A 14,500-nucleotide genomic window follows, 5' to 3' on the forward strand; every position below is an offset into this window, starting at 1 on the left:
ATGAAATCAGATTTAGTATTGGATTAGATCAGAGAGGTATGGAATTTTATTTCATATTGCGTAAGAGTAGAGATCTATGGTCAGAACTTTTTTTCTTTTGTTTGATTTTTCTTTGTTTTTTTTTTTCCTTTCTACAGAAAAGTTATCGACGCTAATCAAAGAGAAGCCTGGGTTACCAATGACACCTACTGGGAACTGCGGAAGGATCCTGGCTTTAGTAAAGTAGAAATTCCTGTACTCTGGTAAACTGAGAATGTAGATCTAGTAAACATATCACTCTGAAGAAAAAAATAACTATGCACAATATGTTTCTTATAGCTAAGCGTGGTTTGTGGGTCTACGGAAAAACCTATCATTTGCATTTATATTCATCTTTATAACGGACTTTTGGAAGTGCATTAGACCAGGCCCCTGACCACTTCTGGATCTTTTTAATTTTGCAGCAGCCATTAAAAAAAAAAAAAAGAAAGAAAAAAAAAAAGAAATAGAAACCTTTTAAAGTTTCATACCTGAAAATTCAGAACTAAAGAAGCAGATGAGTTATCCAAAGTCACTCGGAAGAGGTGGTAAACGCAAAACTGCAACCGGTGCTTTAAACAGACATTAAGAGTAATGTAAGTTAAATTAAAAAAAAAAAAAAAAAGGAAGAAAAAGAGAAAAAATTCCATTTTGTTTCAACTATTTTTGTTAAAAACTCTTGGGTCACAACACTGTCATTTCTGGCTTCAGGTTAGTCCTTTTGTGTGATGTGGTTGGACTGACCTTTGTCAAAAAGATACGTTGTTCTGGAAGCTGTTCCCATTCATATGCCATTGTTCATGCCTTAAAACATGAAGATGTACAGTAAGTAATTTTAAAATATGTATGCTTAGGCTTGTGTGAAGGGCAGATTTTTAAAGCACTAGAATTTTATCATGATATAAATATTGGAGAAGCTGCATTATTTAAAATCAAAAGACAACCAAACATCTAACTATTTCGGAGGAATGAGATCTACTGTACGTGCTTTAGCTTTGGGAAGCTGACTGTATAATCAGACTGAACAGAAACTGCTAACTGGTTGAATTTGAGGCAATTTTGTTAAATGCATATGAATTGCTAGTCAGAAAGTTCATATTCTGAAAGACTGATGCTGAGATGCAGTCGTCATTTTTACCGCTGGCTGGACATAGTCTCACAGTGAATCTCATTTACCCGTTAACTGTTTATACAATTAGAATTCCCTCAAGCTTTGCAACAGCATTAAAAGCACAGAAAGATTTAATCGGAAGGCCTCTGGCTTCTCTCCAGAAGCTGGATAGTACTGTAAATGCAACTATTTTCTGCCACACGCACTGTTTACTGGCTCTGTTTTTTCCCCATACACTTTTCTTATCTAAATTTATATTTGAGAGTTTGGCAGAGGCTCCTATGCGTTGTAGCTCACAACTACTACTTGTGTTGCCAGAATAGCTTTTGTGCAAAATTATATTTTACGGTTTTTCATAAAGTGATTCTATATTTTTTGATTAAGAACCAAATCTCATACGTGTTGCTAAGCCTCAGTTAAAGTATGTGGGAGAAGGCTTGGCACTTTCTATTTGAAAATCTCTGGAACATTAAAAGCAGGAAGGCAGATTTTAATAAAAGGAAAAAACGTAATTTTATTAGGTTAAAAACTGCATTCCATATGGTGTGATCTAGTCTTCCATTTATGCATGTATTATACATCCAGGCACTGATGATAGGTTAGATTTCATGCATATACACTGTATTTATTTCTGCACATATATGGCGTATGTAGTGCCCTTGAATTTTTCTATTTGAGATCGATTTCAGTACTGAGACCTAAAAAAAGTTATTAAATAGGTATGTGATCCTGCCAGCAGAGCAACTTGAACAGTTCCCAGTAGACTACGACGCATACCCAGCTCTACGCCTGCTTCTTCCTTTTGCAGAGTCAGGTCCCTAGAGAACTGAGATCACTTTGATTATTTAATATGCATTTACGTCTCCCCCTTGTTTGTATGGCAAAGCGACTGGCTACTAATGAATTCCAATTTCTTCACGTAGTTCTGGTATCAGGAAGAACTATGAAAACCTGAAGAAAATATTAAGTAGACTTTTTAAGAATTGTGAATGCTCATGAATTGCTTATGAATATTTGATATTAAAAAAATACGTGCAGATTAACAGGATTTCTTCCAAAGAAAATTTTGATTTTTTCAAAGAATGATATATTTTTCTTTACTAGTTGAACCTAGTCTGTCTTTTTTATTTTATTTTTTTAGTTTTCCAATTTTTACTATAAGAAAATGAAAATATATCAAAGTTTGGGGTTTTTTAATCATGTTTGGTTAACTTCATCCTACTTACTTTAATGACATTACACCATGAAACAAATTGGCACATTGTGGGCAAAATAGCAATTAATTATCCTGTGTCACTTTCCTTAAAAACAACATTTTTAAACATTACTGCTCACTTCAAGCTCCAGTCTTTGTGTGCAGTTCACCGTGATATTAGAAAATATTATGTGTGTAGGACTGCAAGTACATTTGAGAGACAGAAACTGCATGTCCTCAAATTTTGTTGAAAGTTGGTTTTTAATTTAAATGCAGAAATAAGGTCTTCAGTTTTACAGTGTTCTGCTAGTGTTTTGTGAATGGCATTATTTGCAATGCAAATTGAAACTTGGTGAACACTAAAGATGCTATCACTGGTTTAATTAATTTTTACAATTGTTTGTTTGACACTCATTGAAAGAAAAATATCATTAACTTTTAGAATTAAAAAAAATTGGTAATATGCTAAATCTTTTTCTTGAAGGTACTTTTTAAGCCTACTCAATGTTAAATTTGTTAACTACTAAGTAGAGGAAACACAAAACCATGCATTACAAAATATTTGCAGTCTTTAGCTGAAATTGAAAAGTGCTAGCAGATATACTGTAAAGCAATTTCTTATAGTGCAGAATTCTCTGGATTCTGTGCAATATCTTTTATTCAATTTTTCCTGTAACCTTGGGCGACATCATGACATATTTTGTTCTATTTCTAAAGAGAATGTGTTAACAAAAGATAGGTCTGGGGGCTTCTGTCCAAATTACAATTTTTAGACAACCTGTGAAATTTCACCAGCAGTAAGTCGTGGGCGATAGTGGGCTTTCCACATCCCCTGCCAGCGCAGCGCAGAATGGGGTTTCCCATGCTGCAATGGGAATGCGTTGTTGGTCCCTTTGCAGCCCCCCACCCACTGTAAGTGCCTGCTGCTTTTCGGCAGGGCTGCGGCTTGGCTGCCCCTTCCCAGCATGGGATTTTTCCGCCCCAGGTGTAGACCTCTGAACTTCTGTTGAACCTCATGGAGTGTCTTCTGGCCCAGTCCTCAAGCCGAGCAGCATCCTTCTGATTGAAGCTCTGCCATCTGGCACGCTGTCTCACCCTCCTAATTTAATGTCATACGCAAACTTGTTAGCATGTAGTCTCTTATGTCCTTGCCCAGGTCTCTGGTGAGATGTCGATTGACATGGGCCACAAAATTAACCCCTCCAGGGCTGTCCTTGTTGCCGGCTGGTCTGGGGATTCGGGCGGTTTTCAGCCCACCTCACTCCATTCATCCAGGCAGTATTTCCTTCTGGAAGGCATGAAAATAATACTTACCAACTCAGTAGATTTAATTGCTATAGGTTTGGTATGTGATGAAAATTAGTGCAAATCATTTGACATTTAAAAACTTTTAAACAATTTAAGAAGTTCTAACTTTCACTACAAAGACATATCCTTTGCTTTTCCTGTGCTTTCTCAAAACATTGATTTCTGTATAAAATACACAACCCTTATGCTTTAGTTTCACAATAGTGAACTGTACTTTCAATTAGTACTTTAAAAGTGTACCTTAATTCATTCCCTGTTCTGGTACTGCAGATATGATAGGGTAAAAATAGTTATTGTCATCAAATGTAATACCTTATAAAGATTTAAATAGCTTCATTCCTATTTTAGATCTGTATTAACAAAATGGTAGATTTTTCGGCATATTAGAAATTGTTATCTCGCTGGGAGATTCAATTTGAATATGAGTTGATTTTCGTACAGTATCACTGTGTTTAAAAAGTCATGTAGGCACCCGTTCTAATTTTAGACAGATGTAAGTTGCATGAAATAAACTTTTCTGTATTTGGCTTTAAAAGTGAACTCCCACTATAATACTTTTCTTCATCTTACAAACAGTGTTACTTTTTTTTTACCCTCCTTTTGAACTTCTGACTCTAAATGAGCTTGTACGGCATTTATGGGTTTTATTTGAATAGCACGCGCTAGGCACATGTCAAGTATTGCAGTATGTATACATGACACATTTTTGAAAGATATTGCCTTTAATTCCCTACTGAACACTGTTGGAGCTTTATGGAAGTGAATTACACAAACGTGAAGGCACACTAGGAGCCAGCGCTGGTCCTGCCCTCACGGGCACCTGGTGAGGAGCTTGCATCTGGGCCATGCCCTCTGTTTCCCATGGAGGTAACAAGGGATTTTCTCACCCTCGAACCAGGCAGAGGGGAGGCCAGCGCAACGCAGTCTTGCTCATAGAGTTTCTCTCCAAAAATCTGTGTTTTTAGAAATACCCTGGAAGGGAGGGGAGGTTCATTTGCGCTTGCGCAATACCCAAGAGGGCTGAATATGCCAGTTCTCCGTGAGTTTTGCAAAACTTGCTTTCACTGGCAAAGCTCTGTTAGTATAGGGAAGGTTTGTGTGGTCTCCTTGTTTTATAGGATTTTGAATGTTGTCTGGTGCAGAGATAACACTCGCTGTTTAACATGCCGTTAGCTGCAGTTGTAATCTGAGGAATTAACTCTATTTTGTAGATGTCATTACTGGTGCTGGAGCTGCATAATGAAAGTAAGGGAGAGTTTTCAGATTAAATCCACATGAAAGGAAAGGGTATTTGTATACATGTGCTAAAATGACAGGAGAGGTTAAGTTAGAGAATTAGGCCCAGCTGGGGGGAAAAGAGTAATGTTGATAGAAGTGTGTAAGAAACATTAGAATGGCATCATGGGTCACCCTGGGTTATAGGCAGACCTGGGAGAAAGCTAACAAAGTTTACTGTGTCATAACCACTTACCTGGGCAGCTGCTGGGGCTGAAAATACTGTCTTGGGTTTTCTTCCTGTCTGTCATTAAATAACAGTCGTCAAAATAGTATAAAACTTGAATTTGTTCATTAGACCATATATTGATAGAAATTGAGGTAGGCAGGGATACAGTGCCAACTAAGGTTTTTTTATTAATGTGCTCAAAATTGAAAAGGTATATTTAATATAAAAAGTAGTATAATTTTCTACTTTACCATCTGTGTTTACGTTTATTATAATTCTGGCATAATTCAGAAGCAGTTTCATGGAGAAAGGTCCTTTTTTTGGGGGGGTGGTTTTGATTTTTTTTTTTGTTTGTTTGTTTTTAACAGAAGGATCTAGACTAAGTGTGTAAATAAAGGTTTAATTATTCCTGGGGAGGATATCTCCCTGTGCTCCGTTAGAACAGTGAATGGCACCCACAAGAATGCTGCAAATCGCAGTAAGCTCAAAGAAATGGCTTATTTACAGCAATTCATTTTACTTTTGTATTACATATTGTAAGGAGTCTGCTTACAAAAGCAAATACATTATTTGCTCTTTAAACTAGAGAATGTAAACCACCATCATTCATTAGCTTCACTGTAAGCTGTGTCTTTCTTCTGCTACACTGAAAATCCTGTTCATAAAACAGGATTTTTGTATGGTATTTCACAGGTTTAAAAAGCGATAGCAATGTACTTGTAGGTGTTTTATATACCCATCTCCTTTGTCAAGTTCTGTGGCATTATAAACCCATCATTTATTTTTTAATTGTTTTTTTCCTTCCTTGCGATCTTTGAAAAACCTCAGAAAAGGGAGAGAGAGACTGCAATGGAGAACAGTGAAACTAGTCACAGCAGCTCTGTCAGTGGCACAGCTGTAACAAAATAGAAAGTTTTCTAACTTTTATGAATTAAAATGTCATCAGAGCTGCTGAATCCGTTTCAGGCAGGTTATCTTAATAGCATTTTTCTTTCCACTGATCCATGACAGCATGAAAAAGGGGAAGATTGGTGGCATTTGCTCAGAATTAATTCTGAAGGTGAAGGGAAGTTTTTATTCCTTTTATAAATAAAAATGACTGTAGCCAGCATTTGGCTGAAGGTGTATTGGTAATGTGGACAAAGAGACTTACATATTTTATAAATAAGAAAACCATGAAGTTGTAATATATAATCAGCAGTGTGTAATATATTCTGTCTTGACGTATGAATAATTAATTGAAGTATGGTAAAGGTACTTACACGTACTCCTGGAGCAATGATCCAGATGTTGTCTCCTATGAAACTAAAATGTATTTCCATATCGACTGCTACTTTTAATGGTCTACATTAATAAAAGAGAGGTATCTTATGCTAATGTATAATGTTGCTGGCCCAGAACATTAGGGATGCAAAAAGGGAAGGAGTAAGGAGATTCCTTCAAAAAGTCAGAAGTGGGTAACTTATCTTTTACGCCTGAGCATCAAAATGATGTAAGTGCTATACAAGAGCAGCACACAGTGATAAATATTCAAACAGAACTATTCTTCATTGATGTCCTTGTGCCAGTCAGCGTAGCCACGCTTGCAACACCTTTTTCTGAAGTTGCATTACTATTTAATGGCGTGGGGGTTGATTTGTCAGGTCCACCGAGGACAATCAGCGTTAGAGTCAGGATTGCAAACTCACATTTCTTTTCTTGTAGTCCTGTGCTGAATGCTCCCTCCCTTCCTTTGTTACATTCACCTGAACAAGGAATATTACAGTAACATTAACAAAATTAAGTTTAATTAATAAGTTTAATCCTCAGTATTTTCCAGGCAAAGGAAAATTGAGAATAGCTTCTTCAACTGTGTTGAAGAAATACAGACAAGCTCTTCAATTATCTTTGCATTTGCTTAACATTTTACAAAAAAATTTGAGATTGGATCACCAATAATAACATTATACATAAATATATTAAACATGCTTTGTCACCTATTTTGAAGTCAACATTTGAAAATTGTTCCAATTTGAGGTTAGAAATTAGTTCTTTTTAGTTCTTGAAATAAGTGTTACTGGTATTCTTTAGTGGTTGAAATGTAGTATAACAAATTCAGATCACAATAAATTTTTTTTCAGCTGAGTCTCAAACAAGACCTGACTACTAGCTGAGAAATAAATGCTGATGAGTGTATTTTGCTATGCAGGCATAAATGCAAAGATCGCAACTTTTACCTTAGTTAAGCTTTCTCTCTAATTAGCAAAAGCACTGTTCTTATTCCTTTATAATTTTTTTCTAAACTAATTATTTTCAAACATTCATTCCTCACTAAGAATTAATTACATGTGAAGTTTAAGTTCTAAAAATTAAGCAATGTTTGGAACTCGACAGACATGAAGAGCATGCTTTTTGTCTTGCACCTAATGCTCAGATCTCCCTAAATCTCCACCTCTCAATGGGGGGTGGACCTATAGTGCTTACTCACGAAAATGTCATCGCTGGACCAAAAAGAAATTTCAGTGGGCTTTTCCGGGTGGGATTCTTCTTTGTATATTGATTTGTGTCTATGTTATTTACTATAAAACATGTAAGAAATCAAGCTGCTGGCATCTGATGTCTGAAATCTTTTCCTCCACCAAAATGCATAGCAAAGTTCTTGTTCTTTATCTGTTACTGCTAGATTGTCTGAAGCGGATACTTTATTTAGCACGTAAAAAGCCATCATAAAATTAAACTACTGTGGTATCCAGAGAGATCATTATGATGGTTCTGTATTAGGATATTAGGTATATTGTCTTTGTTGTAACCAGTACCAAGACTCTTCTTTGGTTCTTTATCTACTTTCCTTTGTGTAATTAACTGTTTCATGAATTATGATTTCTCCGTATTTCAACAGCAAAGAATTCTGTATTTTCTCTCATTGTTGCACAAAGTTAATATTGGGAATTGGGAATAATGTCACACGTTTTGGGTGAGATTAGATCCCATACGCACATGTATGAAAAGTAGTAAATTTTAGTATTTATACCTTGCTCAGACTCTGAGAATGCCATTAGAAGAGTAATATTTAGATTAGTTGTCAATTTTACATTGCCTTACCGAGCTTCTTTGCTTTTAACTGCCTTTAATTTCAGATAGGGAAACAGCCCTGCACCAATTCTTTAGCAGGCCAAAATGTCAAAACCTAAATAGCTAAAAGAGCATTCTTTGCTGATTGCCCGTATCCCTGTGCTCATTCTACAAAAAATAAACCCCCCGAATATGTTGATTCCTTGTACGCCTCTTGTGTAGTATACTTGTAAAAGGAGGTCCTCAGAGTCTTTCCACTGTGATTATGCTATTATGTCAGCTAGAAAGGTATACAGAAACTCACTTCGCTGTTTTTAAGATGAATTTTAAAGGCAAATAGTTGCTATCTAGAAGCCTAACATATAAAGCCAGTGCTACTTTTGAGTACTGGGTAGACAGTGTCTCTTTTAGAGGGAAATAATTACTGACTGTAACTAGAAAGGGTATGTGTTCCTAGGTGCACCAGACGAATTTTTTGTTTTGCTTTGAAAGCAATAGAAAAGTGTTACTTAAGGGAAAGAAAGAAAATACGAAGCATTTATATACCCAGCTACCCAAATGTTGCAGAAGGCATTATTTTTGAGCACTGTAATGTTAAACATCACCTGCAGCACCCTTAATTTTATGCACAGAAGTTCACTGTGGACTTCCATAATGAGATGATGAAGAAAAGGTTACTGGAAAAAAACAGTCAGTACCATAATTTCTAAATAACTCAATAGAATATTGATTTTGCAAATATTTGTTTCGAAAATTGTATAAGATACTTAAAGTATTGTGATATTTAAAATCACAAGTTTGGTCCTTCATAGCACATTGAGTAATTTAACATTTAAAAAAAAATCTTGATTGATCTTGATTGCTTTCCTACAAATGCATTCATTTGTGCTTGACTATTCACAAGTTTGGGATATCTTTCAGAATTATTATTCTTTACATATTATTAATTCTCACTCCAAATACTGGCTGTAACCATGCCTGTAAAAACAGTTCTATTGCTTACAGTTGCTAAGCATCAACAGCCGAGGAATAACATCAGTAGGATATTATTTGTATATTCCAAATCTATAGACTTCTGTTGCACGTGCAAGAGTTAATTGTCAATGCACATCTCAGATTTTTTTTCTGCTTCATCTGCTTGGACTCCGATCTTGCACAGACATCAATACGTACTTAGCATAAACATTGCAAACAGCCTCATTGAATTCAGTTTAGAAGTTGTAGATACTAAGGTCCAAATGAAAAGGCTCAACACTGGCATTCCTGAGAAATCAAAACAATTTCCTTGGTTACTATAACCAGGCGTTACAGTACTTGATTCCTAGATGCTTAAACAAATGCGCACCTGCACAGATGAGGCTGAGGTGCTGTTGGTCCTCCATGGAACTCGGTGAGCTTCCAGGTGAGTGGGTGATCTAGCTGCCCAAATCTACTGCAGCTGTAGGCCTAACCTACAGTCAAGGCTAGGTATTCAACTAGTTACACTTAAGCTTAATTTTGAACATGTGCACTGTCTTGTGGAAGATAAATGTGTGAAACGCAGACGGTTTGACTGCTTGCCAGTCAGAGCAATACATCTGACTTTCCTTTGACTCTCTTGCATTTTGGGACCTTATTCTGGGGCTTGTAGTATTTAAAAACCAGTTAACTTCATGTCTCTGCAGAGCTCAATTATGTATGACATTTGGAAGAAAGAACAGGAGATTAAATCAATGACAATTCATCAGATTAACGTCTCACTCTGGCAAGCTTAATTGTAAGAATATTTGCAATTCCTACCCGTTTCCCTGTACTTTCCCCAGGACGGTGCCAGCCCAGAGTGAGGGTTGCTAGTACTGTATGCCAATCAAAAAAGGAGACCGATCTTTCCGATTTGCAAAGAAGGGCGTGGCTAACTAAGAGCATGCTCCTAATCTCAGCCTAGAAAAGCACGAATGTGAGAAAGTGCCTCCCCGCTCTCCTTCTAGGCCTTAGCACATAAATAGAATTGCTTTTTTTGGCATATCAAATTCTCTGGCTACTTCAGAGACTGAACCTGGCCAGGAAGGAGCAGTAAAAAAACAGTTTTAAGTTCCCACACAGGGCAGCTGGAACACTTACTCCGTGTCTTTGCACTCATGAGTTGGTTTCGAACATAATGTCGTAGTAATCCAGAGCGCAGACGAGGCCTCATGCTGACTACCTCTCATGCAATAAAAACCAAGCTCATACAGTTGTTCATGTTGATTACAGTCGAGTGTCTTTTGGCCACACGATTCAGGGAGGTGGTAGCGGGGGGACTAGTAAACAAAAGAAATTAATTTAATTAAGACGTTATTCCAGTGATGTATGCGGTATACACAATACCCATAATACGGACTCCAACTGAGGGAGGTCCTACAGCTTCTTGTAGGAAATAAAGGTGAACTTGGCTATGCTATAGTTTATGTTGTGCTCTACAATGTAACAAAAGATGTCATCTGTTTCCTTCAGGCTGAGCCGGATATACCAGGATATTGTGTCCAAAAAACACACACACAATTGTATTTTTTTGAGGAAACATGATGCTCTTTTACCTGTTGCAATGTAATTGGATAATGCATGTACAAATGACTTGTTTAGCCTGCCAATGAATGTTGCTAATGCCTTACCAAAAAAAAAAAAAAAAGCATATTTTTTGTATTTTTTTCCTCAGAGGCAAATCCAAACAATGCTAGATTTGGGAAACTGTTTACTGAAAAGCATTTTCTAATAGATCTCTGAAGAAGTGCAATTGTATAATTATTATTGTTCAGTGCATACAGTACATTGTCTCCATCACTCTGTACACTGCTGCTATTAGTGCTTGTTCTAATAAATCTCAATGTACACTGTTTAAACTGCTGTCATCTGTGTTCTGATTTATTAACATAAGAAGCACTTTAGAATATGGTCCTTGTAGGAGCTGTTTGTATCTAGTTAAGTGAATTGACTGTTAATTGTAAAATTCTTAATATATACTGTACAGATTGATTTTGGAGAGGTGGGTGATAGTGGCAGCTATAGCACTGAACCAGCGGCTTCTCACTAGCATCATCCTGTTCCTTTCTAACCTTTTTCCACTGCAGGATTATTTTTGTAAAACTTTTCCCATGTGATTCTCTGTGCAGTTCCTTTAAGTCTGGCAGGAGCTACCAACTGCAGTCTCAAAGAAGATAATTTTCTTTTTGGCAGTTCCTGGTTTTATCTTCATGCTACAGCTGGTAAGCGCCTTCTGCTTTTTTTTTTTTTTTTTTTCACTTCAGCTTGCGCTTTGTGATTAAAGGGAGCTTGCAGTATGTTTCTCAAGTTTTGTGAGAGGGTGTAGGGAAAATGGTTCCTGATGTTCTCTAATAGAATTGAAAAAAGAGGTGTGGAGAGGGGAAAAAAATGAAAAAAAAATTACTTGACACCTACCGCTTCTGGCATCTTGGAAAAATAACAGTATGTGGGATTTTTCCATTCTGTGTTCTTGTCAGTTGTTCAGCCCTTAAATCAATTACATTCTGTTTAAAATGAAAACATAATAGAAAACAAGAATTTGGTAATTTGGTTTGTGTTGTTTCTTGGCATTGTAGAAAGAACAAGCGTTCAAACAGTCTGGAATGCTGCCTGAGTGGAAGCAACAGCAAAGGAAGGGAGAACACTTTTTTCATGAATGGCAATGTGCTTTCTTCTGTCAGAATACACATCTGATCTCGTCCAAACCGATGCTCTGAGCCAGGTTGTACACTGGGAGCTTATTCCCTGTTAAACGATTCTACAGGTGAAATTCAGCTCTGGTTTCACGTCTGTGTAGTTGCCTCTGAATGCTTTGCAATACACATCTAACGCTTCTTGGTGACTGTGGCTCAGCAAAATTACTGTGCATAAGTGAAGTGCAAAAAGCTACACGTCATTACTTAGCTGATTTAAAAAAAACCAACACAACAAACCTTTGGGAATAGATTAGAGTGCAAGAGGCCTCTGAGGCAGCACTGCCAATCTGACATCTAATTTAGCATAAAGACCATTACTTAAGCGTGGAAGTAAATTTTATATTTAAATTTAATCTAACCAAGAGACAGATGATACTTCTTCTTAACCACAAACATGTAGGCACTGCGGTGTGGTGAAGGGAGGCAGAGTGGGAAGCTATTGACAAGATTTCATCCTGACTCAGCGAAAGGAGTTGCCCACAGAAAGCTGTTCCAAGTTTCACTGCCGGTACAAAAATCTGTTCTGATGTGATGATACACAGCATTTTTGCCCAGCCAATGTATCAAGCCACACAAGTCCTTATGAGCCTATTAAATATTTAAGTTGGTCTAAATGTTAAAAACCACAAGTATGCAATATTGACTGTTCCTGCACCTGAATATGCAAAATTATTTTTCGGGTAAGTAATCGTTATGAAATCAGATTAAAAGAAACTAAGCTGAAACACCATTCAAAACGAATGAGGTACTGTGCTGAGCTGAGGAGGTGCTCTATAGCTTATTTTGACCAAGTGGTGAGTCTAATTTTACTCAAGGTCAGTAAATACCATGTCTTATATTTAGACTGTGTTGTTTCTGAAAGCTGTGTCTAAGATGTAACTATTAGGCAGAGCAGCTAAGAGACAGGCTAGGTTGTATATCCCATATCTGTATCCCAAGTGCCTATTAAATAAAAAAAAAAAAAAAGAACTCAGAACAACTTAACAAAGTATGCATAAACGCATGCTACAGACATGAATCTGGTGTGAAGACTTTTTAACCTGTGATTAGAATCATAGAATTGCCTCGGTTGGAAGGGACCTTTCAGATCATCCAGTCCAACCATCAACCCAACTCTGACAAAAACCATCACTAAACCTTATCTCTAAGCACTGTGTCTACCTGGCTTTTAAATACCTCCAGGGATGGTGCCTCAACCACTTCCCTGCGCACCCTATTCCAGTGCTTAATAACCCTTTCAGTGTAAAAAGTTTTTCTAATATTCAGTCTAAAGCTCTCCAGTGCAACTTGAGGCCGTTTCCTCTTGTCCAAAGATTACATTTGTAATCACATAAAAAAGTTGCAAAAAAAAATCAAATATGTAGTTGTTTTTCTCACTGATGACAGTCTGGCTCTGTTTCCTTCAGCAAAGAAACAGAACTTATTATGGGGTCAAATTTCATGACTACTGGTTTCTTGAGCAGGTTTTTTGACAAGTCAGTGGAGGAAAAAAGTATAATTAAGCATTTCCGAAAGGTTACACTTGTCGGACTGCAAGTGGACTACAAGTTCTGATAAGGACATCGTGTTATTTTTTTTAACTGATAAAATTTGAGGTGTAGATTATCTTTTAAGTTCCTCTTTAAGTAGGCTGTTTTTGAGGGCCTGGTATTACATTTAGCAGTCAAAAAAAATTGAGGTGATACAGCACAAGGGCACATCCATTCTTCAGTTCTGGTTCAAGAGTTGATTTCACTGAAATGCTCATCAGCCAACCTAGCACAACAGTGTTAGTCAGGCTGCTTTTTGTGTTTGGTGGTAAGAATTTTTTTATGTCACCTGTCTGTTAAAACGTTTAGTATCTGGAAGCCGCTCAAGCGTCTTCTTATTTTATGCCTACACGTGTGAAAAAAAAGATAAATTAGGAAACTAGATGAGGAAGTATTCTCTGAGCATGAAAAGGAACAGCCTGAATAAGCATAGAGGTGATTATGAAAGAGGATACTGAATTCTTGCGTGCCCTACAAACACCTCGTTCATTTTGTCTGCTTATAAATACTCTGTAGCCAAAGGTCTGAGAGTATTTTATAATACTAGTCAGTTCTTGCAGTATCCTGCGCTGGGAGGTGATCTGTTACCCCAGCCACACACAGTAGTTTCACAGACCGAGGTTAATTGCCCAGTATCACAGGAGAGCTAGTGGCAATGCCAAGAATAAATCCAGTTCAAGCCTGCTGCTCAGATAAACGCGTAAGGAAAAGAAGCAAGGAACAAGATATGTCTGCTACCAAAGGAAGTGTCGCATAGAGATAACTGTGCCGGTGCCCATCAGACAGATTAGCATGGACAACATGAATTATATCACAGTAGACAAATCCTTAGTTTTGTAATCTTTCTTCAGACATGGTGGCGCAGCAGCAGCTCCAGTTCTGCATGCTCATACAGGTGGGTGCGCAAGCCCACAGAGTTGTCCTCTAACACAGACACAGCCCGCACAGATACTGGAAAAAGGGATTTAGCCATTCGGGCAGCATCCTCCAAAGGAAAGGCAGTGTTAGACCTGCTTTAGATCACACTGGCTCGATTATTTCCAGATTTGTCTTCACAAGCTAATAGTGCTAGATGATGGAAGTAGCTTAATTGTATACAGTAATGTTTATGTAACAAATGACCACTTCTTTTGGATGAAAGATGTGCCC

At 37.2% G+C, this 14,500-nt stretch overlaps 1 protein-coding gene across 7 annotated transcripts in view; it reads left to right on the top strand.

The window, feature by feature from the left end:
- OSBPL6 (oxysterol binding protein like 6) overlaps window positions 1–10,970 on the top strand; it is a 111,071-nt gene extending 100,101 nt beyond the window's left edge. For 6 of the 7 annotated variants that reach the window (XM_063340497.1, XM_063340498.1, XM_063340500.1 and 3 more), the window contains one exon: window positions 138–10,970. In XM_063340497.1, coding sequence (XP_063196567.1) covers window positions 138–246 — 109 coding nt within the window. In that variant the 3' untranslated portion in view covers window positions 247–10,970. The remainder of the gene's footprint in view (window positions 1–137) is intronic. The other variant, XR_010071886.1, reaches the window with a different exon arrangement.
- The last annotated feature ends 3,530 nt before the right edge of the window (window positions 10,971–14,500 follow it).

This window comes from Chroicocephalus ridibundus, chromosome 7, assembly GCF_963924245.1.
Source record: "Chroicocephalus ridibundus chromosome 7, bChrRid1.1, whole genome shotgun sequence".
NCBI classification, from domain to species: Eukaryota; Metazoa; Chordata; class Aves; order Charadriiformes; family Laridae; genus Chroicocephalus; species Chroicocephalus ridibundus.